At 43.3% G+C, this 24,328-nt stretch overlaps 1 protein-coding gene across 1 annotated transcript in view; it reads left to right on the top strand.

Moving 5' to 3' along the window:
* The window catches only part of SLC6A1 (solute carrier family 6 member 1), a 60,879-nt gene extending 36,802 nt beyond the window's left edge, over nucleotides 1-24,077 (top strand). Inside the window, exons 2-15 of the mRNA XM_066195057.1 lie at nucleotides 3,361-3,765; nucleotides 5,089-5,220; nucleotides 6,589-6,689; nucleotides 8,114-8,223; nucleotides 8,341-8,473; nucleotides 9,741-9,875; nucleotides 9,993-10,096; nucleotides 10,449-10,573; nucleotides 12,553-12,665; nucleotides 15,298-15,429; nucleotides 16,435-16,537; nucleotides 17,815-17,915; nucleotides 19,354-19,521; nucleotides 21,644-24,077. Of these exons, the coding sequence (XP_066051154.1) occupies nucleotides 3,531-3,765; nucleotides 5,089-5,220; nucleotides 6,589-6,689; nucleotides 8,114-8,223; nucleotides 8,341-8,473; nucleotides 9,741-9,875; nucleotides 9,993-10,096; nucleotides 10,449-10,573; nucleotides 12,553-12,665; nucleotides 15,298-15,429; nucleotides 16,435-16,537; nucleotides 17,815-17,915; nucleotides 19,354-19,521; nucleotides 21,644-21,748 (1,797 nt within the window). The 5' untranslated portion in view covers nucleotides 3,361-3,530 and the 3' untranslated portion in view covers nucleotides 21,749-24,077. The remainder of the gene's footprint in view (nucleotides 1-3,360; nucleotides 3,766-5,088; nucleotides 5,221-6,588; nucleotides 6,690-8,113; nucleotides 8,224-8,340; nucleotides 8,474-9,740; nucleotides 9,876-9,992; nucleotides 10,097-10,448; nucleotides 10,574-12,552; nucleotides 12,666-15,297; nucleotides 15,430-16,434; nucleotides 16,538-17,814; nucleotides 17,916-19,353; nucleotides 19,522-21,643) is intronic.
* Nucleotides 24,078-24,328: the final 251 nt, after the last annotated feature.

Below are 24,328 nucleotides of genomic sequence, written 5' to 3'. Positions count from 1 at the left end.
CACCTGCATTCTCTCGAAAGGAGCCTCTGGGTTTGCTGCTGGCAAAGTCTGGGATGCTTCTGGTGTGTGCAGTGGTTGTGTTGTGTCATAAACGCAGCACATCCCTAGGTGATTGTTTGAACCACTGTTCTCAGTATCTTTTTAATATAAAAAGCCCCAGGCTGCCTGCCAGCCACCCCTCAGCCTTGACACAAACGTGCTGGGCATTCTTGGAAAGTCTCAGGTCCTTCCTCCAGGAGGTTCCTTGCTTTATTCCTGAAGATTTCCTAACTCACCCTCTGGTTTGTCTTTGTCACAGAGTCTTGCACTGGGCCGAGTTTCTCTCTGCTTTCAGCAGAGGTCTAATCCCACCAGAGCTCTGCAGAACCTGGGAGGGCTGGAGCAGCAGGACGGAGTCCATACCCAGCACTCACCTGCAGAGCCTGTTTGGAGATCTGAGAGGCTGAATCCCTGTTCTTCTCCATCCCTGTTCCTCTTAATCCAGGTTCCTCTCCATCCCTGTTCCCCTCCATCCCTGTTCCCCTCCATCCCTGTTCTTCTCCATCCCTGTTCTCTCTATCCCTGTTCCTCTCCATCCCTGTTCTTCTCCATCCCTGTTCTTCTCCATCCCTGTTCTTCTCCATCCCTGTTCTCTCCATCCCTGTTCTCTCCATCCCTGTTCCCCTCCATCCCTGTTCTCTCCATCCCTGTTCCCCTCAATCCCTGTTCCCCTCCATCCCTGTTCTCTGCATCCCTCTTCCCTTCAATCCCTATTCCCCTCAATCCCTGATCCTCCTGGCTTGGTTGCTCAGCTTTGATTCTTCCCAGATCCCTGGGAGCAGGATTTTCTGCCTCATTATGAACCAAACATGAGACGCACATGTAGATCCCTCCATGCACTGGCAGGTTATTGGAGGGTGATTTTACATTGGTTTAGGGTTTTTTCCCCACTCATCCTCAACACATTCACCCTCTTCCAATATTTGGAAACCCTGCTGATGACAAAGCCCAACCCAAACACAAATTGCAACAACGACAACAACAAATCTAACCTGGTGCAGGACTCTGAAGTCCCAGGACACCCTCCCTGGTGGTTTGTTTTGGGTTTTTTTCATCCAGGCTGTGTTGGCTGAGAGGAGCCGCGTTCAGTTCTGGCTGTTGAGCAGCAGATGGAGCTGCCAAACTGCACATCTGGGGCTGCAGCCTGCAGCTGGCTGCAGCCACCCACTCACGGTCCTGCTGCTGGGCAGGGCCCACAACAAGAGCCCCCTTTTGCCACCGCGATGCTCCCCATTTCCTCCTGCATCGGGAAATGCATTTCCTGGAATGCTGAGCACAGCCGGGAGTGGTGGGGTTTGGTGCAGGAAATTGGACAGGCTTGGGATGTGGAAAACTGGGGTTAAAAAAGGGAGATATTTGCACACAGGGCTTGTGATGGATTTTCCCTCTCTGAGCTCCATTCTGAAGTGGAACAGAGAGGAAAGAAGGTTACAAGCACCATCCTTGTTCTCGCCTCACCCCAACCACACCTACAGCTGATTCTTCTACAGCTTCCAACCAAAAACTTTCCTTTTAATAGTTGGATGTGGCTTTATAATGATGCAGTGACCAGAAATGAGAATTCGAAGAAGAAACCCACAGCCTTTACATATTTTAATGTATTTTTCGTATTTTTTTTAAATTAGAAGTGAATGGCTAATAAACTCAATCCTCCCTTACAAAACTCTGTAAATAAAATTATTGTTGATCTCTGCCTGACCTTGTGCCCAGTGTCACCAGCACAAGGTTCAGCTTCTTCACCCTGGCCAGTGTTTCACGTGTTGCAGCCTCTGGTTTGAGCACGTGGCAAAAGGAGTTACCAGGAGACAATAAACTGGTTGATGATGGGTCACGGAAGCCATGAAAAGCATTATTTCAGTGTGGTTTTTCCAGCTGAAGCAGAGCTGTGGGAGTTTGTGGGAGCCACAAGCACTTAAGGGATGACTAAAATACCCCAGGTCATTTTTTCATAGTCCATATTTCCTTCCTTGATTATTCTTTTATGTAGATTTTGAAAGTGTACCTAGAAAAAGCAATGGTGTTTTAAAAGGTCCACGAATGGCTGGAAACAGAAAGGAGGTGTGATCACTGCAGGCTCTCTTACTGTGCTTATAATTTAAGATTCATGAAACATTTGTCTTACATTAACTGCTAATTATAACCACATGTAAAACTTGACATCATTACCCGGGATTATGTCCCATTGCTTGATCTGGTTTATTGTTTAATTCCTTTGGGAGCAATTTAGGGAAAGGTGTATAAGATAAGAGAACTTTCTAAAATCACTGTGAATCCACTATTAATGGTGGCAACTGCTATTTCTTGATTTACTTTTTCTAATTCTTTCTGCAGATTCATAAGAGATCTATAGGGATGAAACAGAATCACTGGGTCTCGGAGATTGTTTTGGTTAATAGTGAATATTCTAAATTTAGTATTGATCCACTCTTAAAGGTGAAAACTCTATTACTTGGTTGGTATTTTCTGAATTCTTTTTTGTGCAGGCTCATAAGACATCTACAGGGAAAAGGGTAATAAATGCTCTTGGACATTGTTTTGGGTTAATTCTGAACTTTCTAAACTCACTAATAATCCATTATTAAAGGTAGCAACTGATATTACTTGAATTTTTGTTTAATTATTTCTGTAGACTCATAGGAGATCTATAAGAAAAATTACAAGTGGGTCTCAGAGATTCTTTTGATTAATAGTGAACATTCTAAATTCAGTATTAATCCACTATTAAAGATGGCAACTGCTATTAGTTGAAATTGCTTTTGAATTCTTTCTGTAGACTTGTGAGTGATCTATAGGGACAAAATGTAATCAGTGCGCCTTGGAGATTGTTTTGGATTAACAGTGAATGTCCTAAATCCAGTATTAATCCACTATAAAAGGTGGTAACTGCTATTTCTTGAATTTCTTTTAATTCTTTTCTCTGTAGACTGATCGGAGATCTATAGGAAAAAAATAATAAGTGGGTCTTGGAGATTGTTTTGGTTAATAGCGAACACTCTAAATCCACTAACAATGATGGCAACTGCTATTCCTTGATTATTTTTTTAAATTCTTTCTGTAGACTTGTAAGTGATCTATAGGGACAAAATGTAATAAGTGGGTGATGGAGAATGTTTTGCATTAATAGCGAACAATCTCAATCCACTATTAATGGTGGCAACTGCTATTCCTCGATTTTTTTTTTTTTTGAATTCTTTCTGAATGAAAAACTGTAACCAGTGGATCTTAGAGCTGGTTTTGTGAGTCCAGAACAAACCCCTGGGGCAGAGCCCAGCCCTCCCACGGGGTGTCTGTGGGTGTCTGAGGTGTCCCCGTGTCGTGCAGGTGGCAGCGGAGCGCGGTGAGGCTCCGCGTCCCGGCTCTCCCGGCTCTCCCCGCCCTCGCCGTCGCTCCCGGGTGGATCGCCACGAGCCGCAAAGCTGCTGTCCACGTGGACTGGTGCTGAAATCTCCCGCCCGGCCGCCGCCAGAGCCTCGCCAGCCAAGCCCAGAGACATGGCCACCAACGGCACCAAAGTGGCGGACGGACAGATCTCCACCGAGGTCGATGCCTCCATCACCAACGACAAGCCCAAAACCTTGGTAGTAAAAGTGCAGAAGAAGAAGACGGACCTTCCAGATCGAGACACTTGGAAGGGGAAATTTGACTTTCTTATGTCCTGTGTAGGTTATGCCATTGGCTTAGGGAATGTGTGGAGGTTTCCCTACCTGTGTGGCAAGAACGGTGGAGGTACGTTGGCCGTGTTCGTGTATTAGGATCAAATTACCAAATTACCATCAACTAACCAACAAAGCAAAACTTGACCTCAATAGATTTTTTATGTATGTAGTTGGTTTAGGTTGGGAATTTTTTTGTTGGTATTTTTTTGTTGGGGGGGTTGCAGTGTTTCCTTTGAGGGTTTTCTTGGTGGTGTTTTTTTTGATAGGCTGGCTGATTTAGTTTGGTTTATTGGGGTGGGGTGGAGGGGTTTTTTTGGTTTTTTGGGGGTTTTAGGCTTTTTGTTTGTTTGCTGTGGTGTTTTTGGTGGGGTTTTTTTGAGTTTTTTGTTTTGTGTCTTTCGGGTTGTGTTTTGGTTTGGTTTTCTGTTTGTTTGCTGTGGGGTCTTTTGGGGTTTATTTTGGTTTCTGTTTTGTTTTGGATTTTTTGCGTTTTGTTGTTGGTTTGGTTTGGTTTTTTGGTTTTTTGTTTGTTTGCTGTTGGGGGTTTGGGGGCTTATTGGGGGTGTTTTGTTTGGGGTTTTTGGGGTTTTGATGTTTTGGGTTGGATTTGGGGGGTTTTTGTTTTGTTTTTTTGGGGGGGTTTTGGCTTTTTTTGTTGTTCATTTCGTTTGGGTTTTGGTTTTGGGGGTTTTTGCTGTGGTTTTTTTTTGGGGGGGGGGGGTTGGTGTGTGTCTGAGGGTTTTTTGTTTGGTTGATTTTTGGCCTTTTGGGGGATTTGTGGGTTTTTTTGTTGTTTTGGCTTGCTTTTTTTGGGGTTTTGGGTTTTATTGCTTTCCACTTTTCCAGGAGGTTCAGAGCCATTTTGGAGTGTGGAGCTCTGCTTTGAGCTCTGCCCTGAAGTTTATTCTAACTCCTAGCTGCCAGTTGCACTTAAAAGACCATAAAGTATCAGAGCAGAGCTAAAGCACATTGCCCTCCACCCAACCCTGCAGATCCCTCTCTTTTGGGCTGAGTTTTGAGAGGATTTCATGGAGTTTTTTGCTGACTCTGAGCTCCCCATAAAAGGCTGGAAAACAGCCAGGTCTGGCTAAAGCCTTTGTGCTCTCCGTGAGAGATGAAGTGAACAAAACCCAAAGGCTTTTGGATTGCAGCTTTTTACTTCAACAGAAAACATTTAAACGATGGGGAGTTGCGTTTTTCCCGTTATTTTTACCTCTTGAGGTGCTGGATCAGAAGTGCACGTGTGATTTCCATTAACATTTTTGAAAAGTTACACCTGAGAGGAAAAAAACCCTGTGGGTTTCTTTTCCTATACAACAGGGATGGAAAATGGAAATTCAGTTGTGGTTTTCCCTACTGTAACTGATCTTTTTTTTTTTAATTTTCTTTTTAGGTGCATTCCTGATTCCCTATTTCCTTACTTTAATTTTTGCTGGAGTGCCACTGTTCCTTTTGGAGTGTTCTCTTGGTCAGTATACATCTATAGGAGGCCTTGGAGTGTGGAAGCTTGCTCCAATGTTCAAAGGTACAGTATGGATTCCAATTATTTCTCATTTCTTTCCAAATTGCAGCAGTTTCCCAAAGTGCCAGGGCAAGGATGTTTCTTGGTGCCTTTCATTTCTATTTAAACCATAATTTTTCTAGAGGAAACATTGATTTTCTGAGGTGTAACTGATGATTTTGAAACGTGCTGGGCTATATTTTTTGTTCCCCATTTAAAGTAGCAGGATTTAGGCATTAGAATCACAACAAACTTATTTTTGAACTTCAAAAACTCTTGGGTTTTCTTGTAGAAATGCATAGAGTGTTAAAACTAGCATGTCCAGCAGCAGTTGTCTGAGCAGGTTTGGAACTGTTCACAGCAATTTGGTGAACTTTGGTAAATTTTTCTGAGCTCACAGAGATTGGCATCACCTTTTTTTAAAACTGAAATTCAAAAGCCAGACACTTTTGGCAATTTCATGCTGAATTCCTTAAGACAAACTCACTCCACACTTTGAGTTTGAGGTTTGATTGCCAGAACCCCAGGGTTTTAATCCCAATTCTGCACAGACCCACAAACCTCTCAAACGATGCTTTTCAGCCTTCTAATCCCAAATCCTTTGATACTTCCCAGCTCCTGAGCTGAGTTCTGACCCAGCAGAGCTGCACGTGGTGTAATAAATTACCTCACCCGGTAGGACTGACAATTAGCACAGGGGGAGCTGAAAGTTTGTTGCGACTGGATTATGCTCTGGGAGGTTTTGTGCTGGGAAAACGCAGAGAGACGAAATTGTTCCTCACAGAGAAGTGTTTTTGCTTGAATTGCTGCTGTTGATAGGGGCTGGTACAACCTTGCTCTGCACTATCCTGATTATTGTGAGCACTTCCTGCTGCTCAGGGTGGTGGAGCAGCTGTCCTGAAGAGTTTAGAACACCCCTGGAGTGTCCATGTGGAGCAGAAGACATCCTCGTGGTGGAACCCTGACATTTCTTTATTCTGATGTGCCAGCAGCCCTGTGCTGAGCACCAGGCACTCTGATCTGTATCCTGAGTGCCCTGGAACATATTCTCATTGTGTGTGCATCTGCCACCAGGTCCTGTGGGGCTGCTGTTCCAGAGAATGAGCTGATTTAGCTCTTTTTCCTGGGAGTAAAACTCCCACTTTTACTGGGAGTCAGGGAACTCTCAGCAGCAGGGTGGGACTGCACCACAGAGAGAGTTGAATGCTGGCAGTGAGTTCATGGGTAGCTGAGCCATCACCCAAATAATGACCTTTGTGTAATGGCACTCCGGAAATTCTCACTTCTGCAATATTTCCCTAGAGGTGCCCACCCCAAGTGATGCGTTTGCCCTGAACTGCAGCTCTTCAATTGAAAGTTCCCTTGTTTCATTTCTCTTTGTTTTCCTTACAGGTGTGGGACTGGCTGCTGCAGTCCTGTCCTTTTGGCTAAATATTTACTACATTGTGATTATTTCGTGGGCCATATACTACCTGTATAATTCCTTTACCACTGTAAGTGTGTGTCGGAGGGGATGGGGAATTGTTTCTTGGATGAAAGGCCAAGTAAAATATTAACACATCACTAATCTGCCTCAGTGTAGACGTGTGAGGTTAACATAGCATGCACAGTGATCTGTAGGATAATCCACTCTTACTGGAAAAAAAACCTGTTTTGTAAAAAACCCTTTAGTTTCTTTTTTTTTTTCTCCACAAGAAATTTAGAGCAGAAAACTGAGCTTACAGTCCAGTCACTCCCCCAAGAAAAATTCTAGTGTACAACTAATTATTTTATTTCTTCAGCAGCAGCCGCACAAACGAGTTCTTTGGGAAATAGTATCATTGCAATGTGGTTTAATGATGGAGGGGTTTATTAAAGAAACCCCCATGGAATGGAAGGTCTGTGATTTGATTAGCTCTGAACTTCCATTCATTGTTGTTATTTTTTGCTTTGTTTTCTTTCGTGTTTACTTTATTTTTAGCTGCCTTTTTCCCCCCCTCAAGGGTGATTCATCAGCTGAGTAAGTCTTGTCTGATTTGTGGGGTTTGGCCATCTGAGGAAGCATTCTTACATAAGTTCTATATAATTAATGCATCATTGTTCAATTGTCTCTTCTCTAAATTTTGCTCATGCCTGCTTGTTCTTGGCTTTAAAGAATTTTGCCTTGATCAAATTTGCATTAATTACTGTCTGGGAGTGACATGACCATTTCTGCTTTGTTGTCCTCAGAATTGTTATTGATGTGAAAGGTCAGGCAGAGTCTGGAAGTGTTTCCCGTGGCCCATGTTAAATGAATATTGACTTCTCATTCCCTTGAAGCCTCTTATCCTTGTGTATAAAGCATGCAGTGCCCTGATACAACTGTTCTGTGACAGGATTTTCCAACAATTGCCATCAGAAGGATCTGTAAATTATATGTAAATTACATGTAAATTACATGTAAATGAGGCTTCTTCTAATGGATACCATGAGAAACAGGTTCTGCACCTTAGAACTTCTGAAAGGTGGGATGGACACATACAGAACATGCACGTAACAAATAGAAATTTTACCTTTTTCTAATTATCTCCTGACCTGAGGGGAAAATGAAAATCTCTGATTGATAACCATCACAACTTCATTATCCCTTGTGCAACAAGAGGTACCAGGACCTCCAGGAGGTCCTTGCTGCTGTTTCAAAGCACTCTCATGGTGAGAGTACTGAATCCAGAGAGTTTGGGCTGCTGCATTAAAGAGAAGAAGGAATATTTCCACACCTGCCTTCCACAACTGATAGGAATTTAAATAACTTTTCACCCCAGGGAGATCAATGTCCGCAGAGCTCCAGGTGCTTTAGCTCTGCACTCAGCTGTCAGTTCTAGCAAAGAAAGAGACACTTGAGGCAATTCTTGCTTTAAAAGTGTTTGACTCCAGGTGTTTGGTTCTCTTCTTCCACCAGACCCTTCCTTGGAAACACTGTGAGAACCCCTGGAACACCGACCGCTGCTTCTCCAATTACACCTTAGCCAACACCACCAACATGACAAGCGCCGTGGTGGAGTTCTGGGAGTAAGCTCAGCTTTTCCCTCCCTCCTTGCCATGCATGTCAAGAGATCACCTTGGTGTCCTTCCTGTTTTATCTCCTGAATTCTTTGCCAAAAGCCCCGTTCTGTTGGCTCGTTCCAGACGCAACATGCACCAAATGACCGACGGCTTGGAAAAGCCCGGGCAGATCCGATGGCCGCTGGCAATCACCCTGGCTATTGCCTGGATTCTGGTGTACTTTTGTATCTGGAAGGGGGTAGGCTGGACTGGAAAGGTAAGATTAAAAAGTACTGTGAATACCTTTCAAATAAAAGCATGCCCGTTTTGCTCAAATATTCTGAGAATTCTTGAGGTAAGAGGCACTGGGGGCAGTTTGGCTGTCAGAGCTCTGTGAGGTGTTTAATTTGTGTTTGCTTGGATTGGTACAGCCCCATGTTTTAGAAAGAGCCGGCTCCTCTGTAGCTAGGTCAGACCACAGCCTCAGATGCTTCACTTAGAGGCCTCTTGGCATGGCCAGGTACAAAATCAGCTCAAATTATTCCTGCTTGTTCCTGGGATGAATATTCCAGCTGGTTTGCACAGCAGTAGAGTGAGGATGAAGTGGTTTGGTTTCAGCAAGAATTGTGCATTCATTGCACAGCTCTTGCTGGACCTGGAGATGGAAGGAGGTGTGGGGAAGAACTGCTCCCACCTTCCCTCAGGTCAGTGAGAAACATTTGAGGTCCTTCCACAGGATTTCACACTGTGCTTCTCAGGGTCTGCCTGGCTGTGGACAGAAATTAGGATTTACTAAACAATATAGGAAATTATATTATTGAGAGTCCTTGCTGAATGAAAGGCGAGGCAACATCTGACATTGGCTCGTGCCTTTCCCTGTTGGAAGAAATCCTAGGGAAATGAAAAGCCATAGCAATGGGGTTTGGTGTCAGCTGAAAGGTTGGGTTAGAAGACCTCAGGTCTGGTGCAGAGGACTGGGATTTATCCGCACTGAAGGAATGGATTGTTAGCTTTTGGCAGGAGGTTATAAACTGTGACCCACACCAAACTGCGTGTTGAACAGGGCTTAGCTGCGCTCAGAGCAAACCATTTCCTTTTTCCTGTCCCCAAAGCACAGAGAGGGAAAAACGAGGGCTGAGTCTGACTTCAGAAAGTGTTTTTTATAGGACCTTTGAAAAGGCAAGAAAGTGGAAGCCTGTAATATAGAGGAGAACAGAGTGGGAGAAATAAACTGCATGATGTTTTACAAGCAGGATCCTGCTGCCATGATCCTTGTGCTTTTGGGACTACCCTGTGTTAAATACAAAAAAAAAGTGTGAAAATATCCTAGTTCACTCTGTTCTCTGAAGAAAAATAGGCAACAGCCACCTGCCTTTAGACCTGGATTTCAGGACATTTTGCTGTAGGTACTTCCCAAGCTTTTTCATTGAGAAATGCCTCAATTTTAAGAGCCATCCTCAGTTGCTGCTAGAGTATTTTCAGGGAGCAAATATTTTTGATCATTCTTCCTCACACACTTATACTGTCTTGTTTCTTCACATCAGGTGGTATATTTCTCTGCTACTTATCCCTATGTTATGCTGCTTATCTTGTTCTTCCGTGGTGTAACACTGCCTGGAGCAAAAGAAGGCATTTTATTCTATATAACTCCCAACTTCAGTAAGCTTTCAGACTCTGAGGTAAATATTCCATCCTGGTAAACAAAAGTTTCACTCCTCACTGTTCCCCTTTCAGACATATGACCTGCTCCTCAAGTGCAGAAACAGATTTTTTAAAAAATTGTTTCCTGCAATCAGGTTTGGCTGGATGCTGCCACACAGATTTTCTTCTCCTACGGTTTGGGTCTTGGTTCACTGATTGCCCTTGGAAGTTACAACCCTTTCCACAATAATGTTTACAGGTAAGCAGATGACTGCACATATTGCAGTGGCACTTGCCTGTCTCAGCTGGAGCTGAGCTCTGTCTCTGTGTACAGATAATTGAAATAAAATTTAGTATTGAATATTAACTGTTCTGTCTGGCTGGGGGGGAGAGTGTAACTGCGTTTACACCAATGGGAGAGACTTCCCCAACATGAAGTGGAACCCAAACTGTGAAATCCTAAATCATGAAATCCTAAATCATGAAACCTTTCCACAGGACAGAAAAAACAAACGAAACCCACCAAAAAAACCAAACCAAAACACAAACGAAACCAAAAAGGATGAACATTTGCTTTCCCTGCTGCCTAAAGCTGCTTCCCTTTGTTTCAGGGACTCCATCATAGTGTGCTGCATAAACTCATGCACGAGCATGTTTGCTGGCTTTGTCATCTTCTCCATTGTGGGATTCATGGCCAATGTCACAAAGAGGCCAATTGCAGATGTTGCAGCATCAGGTACCCGATGTCTTTTCCTCTAAGCTGTGCATCAGTTTTGTTCTTTGCTTGTAGGTTGTTCCTGCAGCTGCTCCAAGTCCCTCCTCGCAGCTCCTCAGCTCCCTGTCCCCTCAGTCCCCCGATGGCACAAGGAAGTGTTGTCCCAACCCACTCCAGGCAGAGCAGGAGGCATGCTGGTCATTATGGGGTGCTTTTTAAGCTAATATTTTCCAATTCAGTCGAGTTTTAATTCCTTTCCCCATTTCTTGAGGTTAAACCCTTCGAGGCAGATCCATTTCTCACCTGTCCAGACCTACACCTATTTCATGTGACTCTGTATCATGAAAGACATTTTATTTAGGGCAGGGAGATGTCCGTGGGAGGCTCCTGTCACTCTTTGCAGTTATTTCTTGTCTGTCTTCCAGCTGAAAAAGCTGAAAGCAGCAGAGCAGATGGCTGCCCTAACCCAGCTGGTGCGCCAGATACTCGCTTAGCAGTTCTGGCCACAGGGAGGGATCTCATAACTCAAAGCTTGGTTGGAACTCACTGGTGGACAAAATCTGGATGGCTGCATTAGCAAACACAAACCCACTGAAATATCTCCTTCATTAGAAAAGGAGCGAATTTAAGCCCTAAAAATAATCTTCAATAAATTACACATACAAAGAGATTAGGTGCAAAATGACGATGGCAGGCACTGTTATTAAAAGCTGCTCTGGAAAGGCAGTGGTGTGTGAAATAAGCTTTTTGGATTTATGTCTTTGACACAGATAGAGTTATATAAAGGCTACACCTGCACACACGACAATATTTTTACATCATATTAAGTACATTTGATAACAGACCTCTGAAAGATGCCCACGACCACTAATTACAAAGGATTTTTGAAAATTTGACCCTTTAATTAAGAATTCTCTTTCTCCTAGTAAGCTGAGAGTCTGATTCCCGATTTTACCACCATGAGAGGTTGTATTGCCTTAAAATTGTTAAGACTAATTTTATATGGCCTTATAAAACAAATAATATTATTAAAAGGTGTAGCTGCATTTCTGTGGAGTGCAAAACAGAGTAAAATGAACATATTTATCTGACGTTTGTTTTGCTTTTAGCACTACTATTTGGAATGCTTTCTGAGCTGCTTTCCAATCATATCTGCTCTTGTTAGCGATTAATTGCTTCCAAATCCTCATTAGAATTTGACAATCCAGGTGTTGATGCCACCCTTGCTCCACTGGTTTGGGAGCTGCGAGCAAGCACTTGTCACTGACAGACTTTTAATGGAAACTGAAAAATCAAAGACACTCCTGAAGCACAGGAGCTTCATTTCTGTGTTTATTAAATTTTCTGACATCCAGCTATGCCATGAGAACAAAAAAAAAAAAGAAAAAAAAAACTCCTTTTAAATAGGAATTCATATTCTCCTTCCAACACTCTACTCCCCATCAGCAGTTAGCAAGAAGAAAAATAAAAAAGTTTGGTTGTCCGCAACTACAGAGTTTATTAAAATAGTGTATTTTGAGAGAGTGAATGGAATGGAAGAGCAAATGGGAATGCTGGAAATGCTGGAAAGTGTCTTCTCCATTTCTGAGCTGCCTCTGTTTCTCTTCTGGATGGTGCAAAGCAGGAGATTGCAGCTGCCAAAAACGGCTTGAGGGGAGAGGGTGCTGAGCAGTGCCTGAAGATGTGACCCTAGCCTAGGATAACACTCCTGCCTTGGCTGTGCCAAGGGGTCTCTCAGGAGCAGCTTCTGAACTGCATTCAGTATTCTGGTTGGTTGGCTTTGGGAGGCTTTGGGGGGGTTTTGGTTTGGGGTTTTTTTCTTTCTTTTGTTTTTTTGGTTTTGGCTGGTTCATTTTCAAAACCAGGTCCTTGCAGTGCCTCCGAACACCGAACAGCTGAATTTCCTCCTCAGGGGCTGCATCCAGAGCCACCCAAATAAAACAGAGAATCCCAGCCCCGGCCCTCCCCACTGATGTTTTGTCTCCTGTTTCTCCCCCCAGGCCCTGGACTGGCATTTCTGGCTTACCCAGAGGCAGTGACACAGTTGCCCATCTCCCCTCTGTGGGCAATACTCTTCTTCTCCATGCTGCTCATGCTCGGCATTGACAGTCAGGTAAAACTGAGCTGAAAACATAATAAAAACACAGATTTTTCTGCCACTGGGAGGGACAAGGTTGGGCTCTCCCTGTGCTCTCCACTGGAAGTGGGGCAGGATGGTCCCTGGAATAATCAGATAAAGAATGGGAGGCACTGAGGAAAGACTGAGTAAAAAACTGACACTTAAACCCTTCTGCTCTTTTATGAGCCGTTGGAAGCACATGAAAAATGGGCAGAAAATTTATTCTGCAGGCAAAAAGGAGCTTACCTTTGAAATATCCCCTGTTAAATCACAATATTAAAAATGCCTGTGCAACGTTCAGCTGTGTAGGAGACACTGGAATATGTTGTACAAGATTTAGATGCCACAGGTACTTCTGAAAGGCAGCTCCAGGTCTCACCACTGGAGCACACATTTCATTTTAACATCTGGAATTAATTCAGTGGGTGATGGGATGGTTACTGAGGATATTCCGTGTTTTGATGTGTTCTGAAGTCACTTCCCAAGGGGAAAAAATCACAAATTTATTGGTTCAGGCCTTACCTAAGCTCTGGGTGGTATCTGACGGCTGGAATGAATGAGGAGGCTCAACCCTGGGGTTTTGCAAATCCAAGAGATTCTCTGTCTAGATTAAACTATTAAATAATTAAGACATGGAATCATTAGAAATGTTGATTGTGACATAAATAAAAAAGCACACAGCACAAGAGAAAACCCTTTAGAAATAACTATGTCCAACAAAATCTTTTGTTAATCTGTGCAAATTTTAATGCAGAGAACAACCCCAGTGGTAGCACTCAGGAGAGCACCCTGCCTTATTTTACAAGGAATAAATACTTGGAGGACTCGGTCAGGGGAGTCTCTCCTGGCTGCTGAACTGTTGGATCACTTTTATGAGACCAATCCTAGGCAGATGTGTTCTTTCACTTGCAGTCAGCTGCAGCTGGCAGAGCAGCACCTCCCAGTTCCTAGCACAGCCCTCCCAGCATGTAAAGGAATATGGGATTTACCGCCCTAGCGCTGCACCAGCTTTTCAGGAGAGAAAATCCATCATTTTCTATAAATCCAAGCTGCCTCCAGCCTGTGAACACAAAAAGACCAAGAGGGCATTTTATCCCGGGAGATGAGAGAAAGTTGAAAATTTACACTTTGTATTTCTTTGTTTTTTCACTGAGCTTCAGGCTTGACATAAAAACCCATTGCTCAGTCTGGGGGGAAACTGCTGTGAAATTAATTGGGTCAAAAATATTCTCGAAAGCACTTGTCTCTAGGCAACTAACAGCTGAGGAAGGTGGTCTAATATTATTAAAAAGAATTTATATCTACAGGCTGTCATGCTTTCTGCATTTTCTGTCTGTCATTGAAACACTTCAGACACTGTCATTTACAGGAGCTGTAACCATTGGTTGAATTCCGCTTGCTCTGCTGAAAATTGACAAAACTTTACTTACCTTTTGGTTTTCACTATTTCAGCCATCATAATGATAAAATTTACCTGAATATATACACACAGGAGGATCCTGGAGTGTGGCCATGATTTCCAGTTGGATGACACGGCCTCAACAAAAATGTTTTTGGGAATACAAAGAATATTTGATTTATTACATATGAAAATCATATGAGAATCTTTAATCATCTGCACGAAGTACCAGTCTGGTTAGACTTTCTCTGTGTGTTGGCTTTCTTGTATGTGAGTAAATCACATTTTAAAAAAATTATTTTGTAGGATTGAGGGCTCAAATCCTACAAAGATGATAAAGTAGGTTCATCATCTTTAATACAAAAAAAAAAAAAAAAAAAGAGCAGCTCCTGTTCACAGAGCGAAAGCAACAGTTCATAGCTTAGAATTTCAAGTGTTCCTTGAGCTGGAAATCTTTTTGCACAGATCTCTTTAGACAGAAACAGGGATATTCAGGAGCAGAGCTTCCACTGCCGTCAAGTGAATTTTCACTTCTCGTCGGACAGCTGCAGCCTTAGGGCCAGCAAAGGGTCCAATTACAAACCGCTCCCCAAAACTCCACCCAGCCATGGCAGGCCTCTGGATTGATGTGGGTTTTTTATCTTCTTGTGTTAGAGACGGGATTAAATGCTTGAGAGGTGCAGTTCATGTTCAGACTCAGATGTTTCTCAATTCTTATCAATGTTACAGTCTCAGGAGTTGTGAGTTCTAGCTAGCAGAGTGAAAAATGGCTCTGTCTCTATCTCTTTCCAAGGTCTTTTAAGAATAAATTGTCCAATTATGAGATGATACCTGTATTTTTTTTACTTTTAACCCAACAAACAAACACCTATGGTCCGCAATGTGTTTTTTTCTACCCAATTACAAAATACCACTCAGACCCATTAAGAAGAAGGTGAAAAAGGACTGGCCTCTGCCCTAAATCCTCCATCTTGCTATATATATATATATATAACTATAGTCTAAAGTCTTAAATTCTGTTTTCCACCCTGTGCTGTCACACACTTGTGTTCAAACTCCACACCCACAATCCCAGCGCTGTCACTCAATTTTGGAGCCTTTTCCACGGCCTCAGGTCAATGCAGTGTTTGCCTGGGAGTCAGTCCCTGTCAGCACAGAAAGGCTGAAATCCTCATCTCCTGGGGTTCCAACAGCCTGTGTTTGTTTTGTGTGCCCTGTCCCTTGCAGTTCTGCACCGTGGAAGGGTTCATCACAGCCCTGGTGGACGAGTTCCCCAAGCTGCTGCGCAACCGCCGCGAGCTCTTCATTGCCGTGGTGTGCATCGTGTCCTACGTGATAGGGCTGTCCAACATCACTCAGGTACTGCTGGGCTGAGGCATCTGCATCAGCATCAGCCTTTTCCCTTCCTCGATCCAGCCAGGAATCACTGAATGGTCAGGGATTGATGCTACCCAGGGTTTATGGTGGTTTAAGTGTAGACCACCCTGCGGTCCCTGAGATGCCTTCGGGTTTTAGCTTTGATATTTTTTATTTATACTTTATTTATTTGTGTTAGGGTTGTTTGTTTTATATTAGGACTTTAGCTTTTATATATTTAGCTTTTATATTTTTCATCTATTTGTAATCCTGCAGTTCTTTAGTGTAGAACTCCAAACCCCACACACAGTGGGAGCTGCTGCTTCCCCATTTTGGGCAGACACAACAATTCCTCTCCAGGCCTGGCAGTCAAGGACACCTCACTGCCTCAGGCCCCAGAGATGGAAACTAAAGTGAGTTGGGGGCAGCAAACTTGGGGTGAATGACCTCATTAGCTGAAGCTGGAACTGGAGGATTAACCCCCAGTGTGCAAATGGACCAAACTGATCAAAGTGTGAGAACCCGTGACCTGTTGTCCATTTTTGGGTGTAGCTCCTGGGGGGCTTTGTCTGCCCTGAATGTACCTGAAGGCCCTTCAATAAATAGAACAGATTTTTGTTCCCTTAATTCTGTCTGGCCTCTGTTTTTAGGTAGGATGTCCCAAAAAGGCATCACCTGGGTATCCCCTGCAGGGCTCAGGGGACAGCAAAATGCACATCCCCACACTCTTATGGTCCAAAAAATGGCAGCTGGAGATGTTGACTTTGCAAATTATTTGAGGGAAATGATTAAATGATGATTAAATTACCAAACAAAGAGCAAAAAGCAAAATTAAACTCTTCAGCCTAAACCGCAGCAATCTCAATTTTGTCAGGACTGACCTCAAGCCTTAAAAGAATTTACCCTGTTTAATTGACACTAATAGGCCCCTAACCTATCCACATTTATATCTTCCATTTCAAAGCTGGAGGCCTTGCTCTGTTTCTAATACTTCCTTTTCTGTTTCAGGGTGGAATCTATGTGTTTAAGCTTTTTGACTACTACTCTGCCAGTGGAATGAGTCTCTTGTTCCTTGTATTCTTTGAGTGCATCTCGATATCCTGGTGCTATGGTAAACAGCCTGGTTGTGTTTTTCCCCTCAGCTTTAGTCACCCCCAGGATAAGTCCTCCTCTGATCTGTGGCTCAATGTGCACGTGCTGGGGGTAGAACTGAAAGTGCCCTTGGTTTCTGTGGATATAATTCAAAGTTGGCTTGTGGAGGGTGCTGCTGCCTTTTAAACACCCTACCTAGAGGCCTGAGAGCTGTGAAGTGTTTCAGGAATATTAAAAAGGAGATGTTTCATCTCTTTTCCTGTCCCACTCCCTTGGAAAACCTGGATCTTCAGAGGTGTTGGGTACATATTGCCTCAGGGCTCTTGAGATTTGTAAAATTTCATTTTTTCAGAAATTCTCTCACTCCAGGGTCCTGCAGGGAGCCAGATTCCTTGGTCAGTTAGGGAATAATCACCTTGAAATATCCAGAAGCCTGGGCTGGCAGTCTCTGGAAGGATTAATGGTTCTGTGGGATTTTGTCACAGAGGATTTTTGACCTCAGGGCTGTGTCAGCTCCTCTGAGGAGCTGCTCCCATCATCACTGAGGCACTCCAGCTGCTCCGGAGCTGGAGAACTGGAGAATTCCTGCTGGATTTTAGTGGGCCTGAGAGGATGGAAGAGCATTTGATGAGGGAGAGGCACTGCTGGTGAACCCAACACACGGAAAAGCACCCCAAAACAATCCCAGAAATCACAGAATATTCTGATCTGGAAAAGACCCAACAAGGAGCTCAAGTGGATGCTCCACACAGGGCTTGAACCACACCTCGGAGTTATCAGCTCCAAGCTCTGACCATGAAGAAACCAAAGCCATAAATATGTGACAAACAGAGCTTTGTGAAGCTGATGGGGAGCAGCAGCAGCAGGAGGGACTCTCTGATTTCAGCTCCACTCCTGCCCATGCATGGTGTGCTGGTTAATGCTGGGATGGGTTGGGGGTTTTCTGGTTGTAAAATACACCTTGAATTTTTACTATGATCTACTGAGCTGAAATCAATCAAGGGTGTTTCTTGCATCTCACCTTGCCGTGTACAATTTCCTCATTTTGCATGGGAATAAGTTTGCTGCTCTCTGTTTAATTAGTTATGACATGGAAAAGTGAGAACAGGTGATTTTTGGTGCTTCGGAGCTTGCACACTTTTTCCCCCCATCCAGACAGAGGAAAAGTTGTCTTGAGATCTTTGTAGGGCTTCCAAATATAATCATATTTATGACAGTATCTCTCAGAACCTCTGAGCTTCCAGCCAACCCCATTACCTGATGTGTTCCTGTGCTGTTTCTTATTTCTGTATCCAGGTGTTAATAGATTTTATGACAACATCCAAGAGATGGTGGGCTACAGACCCTGCATCTGGTGGAAACTCTGCTGGTCCTTTTTCACTCCTATCATTGTGGCAGTAAGGAACCAACTTTTATTCTCTGGTTGAAAGGATGTAAATGAGGTGGCCTGGGTGCTGCAGCCTTGTCATTTCCACCCCCACAGGTTCATATTAGTTCTGCCCTCTCTCCTTTTTTAAGGATTTGGGCAATCCTGTTGAAGGCAATAAGCGAAAAGCAGTGTCATTAGAGGAAGCTTGTGCCCCAAAAAGAGAAGCCAAGATTTTTATTAGACCTCTGGAAATGCTCAAGAGGTTGATTGGCAGAGTTAGAAAACTGTAAGGAATTAATTTTGACTTTTGTTTTTTTCTTTTGGAATTCTAAAATAGAATTTAGCCATCTAAAACTTAAATTTTCCACATACACAAAAATACCAACTCTCTGTAAACTTCTGAATTCCTCCACAGGCACTTCTGGTGACAGAGCAGGCTTCTAAACTCGTGTTCCTCCCTCATGGGATTCTGTTGCACATATTAATCATTTTTTACTACATTGCTGTGGGTTTTCTGGCAAAGTCTGCAAGGAATCTGTACTGGAAACCACAGGACAGCATTTTCCTGATTCTAAACCTTACCCAGTTAATCCCATTCAGCACCTTGTGAAATAATAGGCAAAGAAATGTAAATTTGCTGCACATACACTGAATCCAGATGCAATGTAACAAACTAATCACTATTACACACGAGCCAGCATTTAACCAGAGAAAAGCAAATGAGGAACAGTAAAGACACACAGAAATGTGTTCAGGCTGAAGGTTCCTTGAGTCATCCCTTCCCCGATCAAGGCAGATTTCATTTTTGTAAAGACAACAGTTCAGGAAGGCCTGTGAAATACTTTTTATTTTAGTGGCACAGGAGGAAGATGCCCAGCATTGTAAAACTGGCCAGATTTGTCAAGTCCTCAGCAGAATGTGCTGCCCAGCCCGATTCAGAGCAGGGATAAAAATCTGCCTCTGCATCCTCCTCTGGGATTCTGTCCCTCACAAGGCCTCAGCCTGCGATCAGAACAAGCCTCCCTCTCTCCTGGCTCACTTTAGCAGCTTTTCCTGGCTGGTTTAGACATTTGAGACAGGCCAGGCCAGGAGATTTTCCTGGGAATGGCCTATGGAATGCCATGTGTGCAGGGCGTCATTGGAGAACATCCCAAAAGCAAGGCGTGGGCGCTGCTGCTCAATGGCACCACGTACACATCCACAGGTATTCCCAGGATCCCTCTTCCCCCCAGCAGCCCCCTTCCCTCTGGCTCTGCGCAGGTTATCCAAGGACTTTGCTGGCACCAGCAGCACACCTGGAGTATCTGAGGTGCAGGTTTATATGTGAAAATGCAGCATTAACCGGAAATTACAGCGTTAGCCTGAAACACTCATTTGGTGAGAGGTGTCTTGGGAAGCTCCAGAAAATTCTGGAAGCCAAACACTCTGGGAATCTCACCCCAAACCCCTCCCTTCTGCTTTTGCAGGGAGTGTTCATCTTCAGTGCAGTGCAGATGACCCCGCTGACCATGGGGAGTTACGTGTTCCCAAAATGGGGCCAGGGGGTCGGCTGGTTTATGGCCCTGTCCTCTATGGTGCTGATACCTGGCTACATGGCATACATGTTCCTAACCCTGAAAGGCTCCCTAAAACAGGTAAGTGTCGCTGTAGGACGTGAAAGACCCCAAATATTTCAGAAGGCAAAGAGCATAGAAAAAGAAGGCTTTATTTTCTAATTCTTACTACCTTTTATAAGGTGCTCCCATACAGACTTAACGTGATTGGTGAATAGGAGTGACACCTCTCTAAACTCCATGGTTAAACCTGAGAAACAGCAAAACACCGCCTGGAGAAAGATTGTTCTGAGAAAGGGGAGTTGATTGCCAAGATTATTTTGAGGAGAAACTTTCTTGAGAAATTTTTCCTTGGGAAAAAGTTAGCAGCTGCTAGCAGGCTAAAAATCTTTCAGAATCAGAAATATCAGGCCCGCAGCTAAGTCTGCCTGTCCCGACCCCCTTGGCACCTGTGCAAGCAAAGGTTGTTGGGCACTTCTTTTCTGTCATCCATTTCCCCCTCAGTTCTTTTGCTTTGAGCTAAAAAACCCACAAAAAGTGCCAACTGAGAGACAAGAGAGTGTCTGAGCCATCTGTTGCTGGACACAATTCCCCACGTTCCATGGGGTCCTTATCTCCGCTCTGGCAGCTGCAGACACTTGGCATCCCAGCTCCTCACACCTAGAAAACAGAGGAGCACTTTGCAAAATATGGAAATTGGTCCTGATTAATGCGAGACACGCGTCCCTGGATCAAGGCTGGGGATGCTCTGGGGAGCTGGAATCAAAATCAGGGACTAATCCACACAACTCTGGGTTTGCATGCTCAGTGACCCTGTTCTGCAGCTCCCTGATGGCCCCCAAGGCTTGAGCTCCTGCATTTCACCTGCTCTGGGTCACACCTGCCCTGCTCTGCTGCAGCTGGGAGCGAGGATGTGAAATATCTTGGGAGCATTTCCCTTTAGCCTTTCTTTACGGGATTTCTGTCAGCAGTCACTTCGTGAAGAACATTAGGGGCTTTTTTCTCATTGCTCTCAGACTCTCCCTGGTTGCTCATCCCATTATTTAAAACGAGGTAGCACTTCTCATAGAAGAGAATTAGAGGAGTTTTTTTCAGTCAGGTTTTATTTCAGTTCTGAGGTCCTCAGAGATGTGCTGCTAAAGGATCGGGAAATATTGACCACGTTAGTGTCCCACACACTGCTCAGGAACCACCTACAATCACCACACCTCATTTCTTAAATCTGGGTGGATCCTCAGTTTTGTCTCTCCAGCTCCTCAGAGCCAGCCCAAGCACTGAAACACTCTGTGACTGAGGGAACAAAAGACTGTCAAAAGGAATTTGTCAGAACTTCTGGAATGTTCTAAAATCAGCTGACAGAGCCATCTTTGCAAAGGGCTGGGTGATCTTAAGCAGAATTGACGAGTGATGCCTCATGAAATGCTCTTATCTTGATCCAAATATTTGTCTTCAGCAAATTTTTGAAGGACTCAGTGAGGCTTCAAAGAAGTCTGCAAAAAATATCTGGGTTTTCATTTTTTTTGTTTCCCCCCTGCCTGTTCCTAGCTCTCCTACAGTTTGAATAGATTTCCCTCGGTCTTATGGAAACTAAGGAGAACTGTTGCCCAAAACTGCAGCTGCGGTTTGGGCAGGGTTGTGTGAGACCACGGTAAAAGTTCCTTATCTCAACCTCGTTGTGGATTAAGGTCTCATTTTTGAAAGCATTGACAAATGATTATTGATGGCAGGAGCCAAACCGGGATTTCTTTTGAGATATAAACGTGAGCTGGGCACAGAAGCTGAAGGAACAGAGGACAAACAGACGAGGAAAGACAGAATAGGAATAAAACACTCTAAAATGCAAGTGTGTTCCACCTGTTTTATCCTTGGAGGAGCTCTCAGTTCTCCTGGGGAGATGCCCATCACCCTGGTGCCCAGCCCTGCGGCCCCTGTGCTGGATCTTGGGCTCACAGCAGAGCCTCTTTTCTTCTCCCCAGGAAAGCTCCTTGTTGCCATCCAGCATTTGTTTTGCAGCTCCTCCTGTCACGTTCAGGCCAGAGCTGCAATTCTGTTTAGTGGAAGTGGCTCACTGCTGGTCCTTGGGAAGACAGGCAGCTGTAAAGAATTGTCTTTAAATATTAAAAAAAAAAAAAAAAAAGAGAGAGAGAGAGGTTAGAAAGAGGTTTTTTTGGCTGCCTCACATTTATTGTTGTCCTTTGAACAGCGCATCCAAGTGATGATTCAGCCAAGTGAAGACATCACCCACCCTGAGAATGGGCCAGACCAGGCCCAACAGAGCAACTCTGCCAACAAAGAAGCCTACATCTAAACTCCTCTCCTGTCCAAGTACCGCTCCTCGTCCAGAAAAACAAAAAATATGGTTGAATATGACCACAATTTCACATCTGAGAATATAATTACCTACCTCTAGTGGCAAAAAAAATAAAAAAATAAAAAAAAATTACATGTTAAAAAAAAAAGGAAAAAAAAAAGAGGAAATAAAAAGGAAAAAAAGCACCAAGGTCATCTCCGAGGGAATCGCCGTGGGTTTGATCCAGCCGAGCTCAGATGTTTGACAGTGTTTTTGTGTTCTCCGGCAATCCACAGACTGTTAATGTTTTTATCCTTTCACAATGGTAGTTGCATACCTTGGAATTTGTAAATTGATGTGCCAAGACCTTTTTAATCTACCTTTTAGCACGACTATTTGAAGTTTTGTGCTGCTGATTTTTAGTAGTTGATCACTATTTCTTACCACTGAATCCCAAGACTGTTATTTCTGACTTTGCGGGGGTAAAATTGAGTTTGGAGTTGTTTTGTACAAAAAGAATGGAGTCTTTTGTAAACAAGTGATTTCCAGTGCAAAAGTCTGCCCTTAAAATTTGTTCCAGCTGAGGTTATTTGAGGGGGGAGAGGTTCTTCCCTCAATTAACAGCAGGCACAGCCTTTATAAACATTCCCAGTGCAAAAATTGAGTTGTCTGTGGCAGAGCAGCCCAGGCCAAACTCACTGGCTGCGCTCAGGCTTTCAGGGTGATTTTCAAACAAGGTCATAAATTCCTTTAAAAACACATCTCTTGCTTCTTATAAAAAGAAGATATCTTTGTGAATCAATGTTAGCAGAGGCACGAGTACGACTTCTAACTTTTTTAGCAAAGTGATAGCCAAGAGCTCCTAAAGATTCCCAGGGGTAAAATACAAACTATTTGCCATTCAAGCTCAGATTCCCTGAGCTTTTGTCCCTCTGTTACCACTCCACTATTATTGCATTGCCACCGAAACAGAAACCAAAAGAATGGTTTAAAAGATCTCAGCTTCTCCTCGTGAGTTCCAATTTAGGGCTCGATTGGACAGAACTTCCCCAGTTCCCAACCCCAAACTCCGTGTGGTCAGCACTTTGAGGGCAGTGGATTCCCATGTCCAGGGGCTGGGTGGTGCTGAGGGCACGAGGGAGAGCTCCTGGATCCCGATGCAATCCCGCTCTGGGCTCTGTCCTGCGTTTGCCACACGGCCAGAGAGCCCCTGGAAGTTTTCCCTGTGTGAGGAATGCAGCGGGAGCCCCAGTTGGCATTTCTCGTTTGGCAGCTATAAGACAGGCACAGAGGCTTTTTTTTTTTTTTTTTTTTTTGGGAGGGTGATGTTTGATTGTAAATGACTGTGACAGAACTGTGCAATGAAAACATGCTTTTCAGCAGAACTTTTTTTTGTGCACCGTACAATGTTAGATAGCACAATTTATGTAGAACTACAACGTGGAAAAAAAAAAATCATGTTACCTGTGAATGTTGGGTTTTTTGTTGTTCTTGTCTGAAGGTGACAAACATGTTCTTGCAATAAGGTATTATTCTCAGAATGTCAAGCACATTATGTAGAAATAATATATATATATAATACACATGTATTTCAAACTACATCCTAAACTCTTCAGAGTATGTTGGGTAGGTTCTAAACTGTTTCATACCTAGGTCAAATGTAAAATACTACGAGATCTAAGCTCCATCCTAAACGGCCATAGCTGAGATGCAAACGTCCTGTTAAGTCTTTGGGATTTAGAGGAACCCCTACATCCTACACAGGCATCACACGATACATCATACTTGTGAATTTCATTAGACTAAGGATAAAAAACTCCAACTTTCTCTTTATTGTTTAATGTAACCGAGTCCCATGTTGTTCTAAGAAAAATGCAGTATTTAATGTTTGATTGTAAACAATTATGACAGATGTTTGACAGACCTGCTCTTTAGCAAAAAGCTGTACAAACGTTATCACATAGCACAAGCTAGTGTTGTAGAACTACTGTGTGTAAACTGTGAATAGCTGTATCTTTTTTGTAGTACTTGCCCTGAAAAAGAAAGATTATTGTATGATCATATATGCTTTTTGCAATAAGGAAATATCCAACACCAAGCAAATCTATCTCTATATAAAAAAATATATATGTAATATATACATATTCAAAAATATATACAGAGCCTGTTTAAAAGAGTACAGTATTATTTAGTAAATTGCAACCTGTTCTATGGACCAAATGTAAAATATTTATAAATTAAGATGCATTTTAAATGTCTATAAACGGTGTCATAATTAAAGCACGATTGTTATGTAAGTTTCCAAGAGTTTAGAGGAAAAAGAATAAAGGTTATATTATACATTAAATTCAGAATTTTGCAGTCTTTCATTGGACAAACCTAATCTGTGCTATTTTCAAGCTCCAAATGTGTCATTTCTATAAAAATATCCTTTAAATACCAAAACCGCTGTTATCCCACTTGTGATGTGTATAATTAATCCATGCTATTCCTACGATGTAATTAGTATGTGCATACATTATACAGGGAGCTTAAGGGGTGACAGTTAATAGCCCTTCCTGGCATCCTGCTGCTTTAATTCTCCTGCGGGAAGATGGC

Source organism: Chamaea fasciata, unplaced genomic scaffold (assembly GCF_029207755.1).
Source record: "Chamaea fasciata isolate MVZ Bird 193981 ecotype frontalis unplaced genomic scaffold, bChaFas1.0.hap1 SCAF_13, whole genome shotgun sequence".
NCBI lineage: Eukaryota > Metazoa > Chordata > Aves > Passeriformes > Sylviidae > Chamaea > Chamaea fasciata.
The sequence above is the reverse complement of the archived record's forward strand: the minus strand, read 5'-3'. Positions and strand labels throughout refer to the sequence as shown.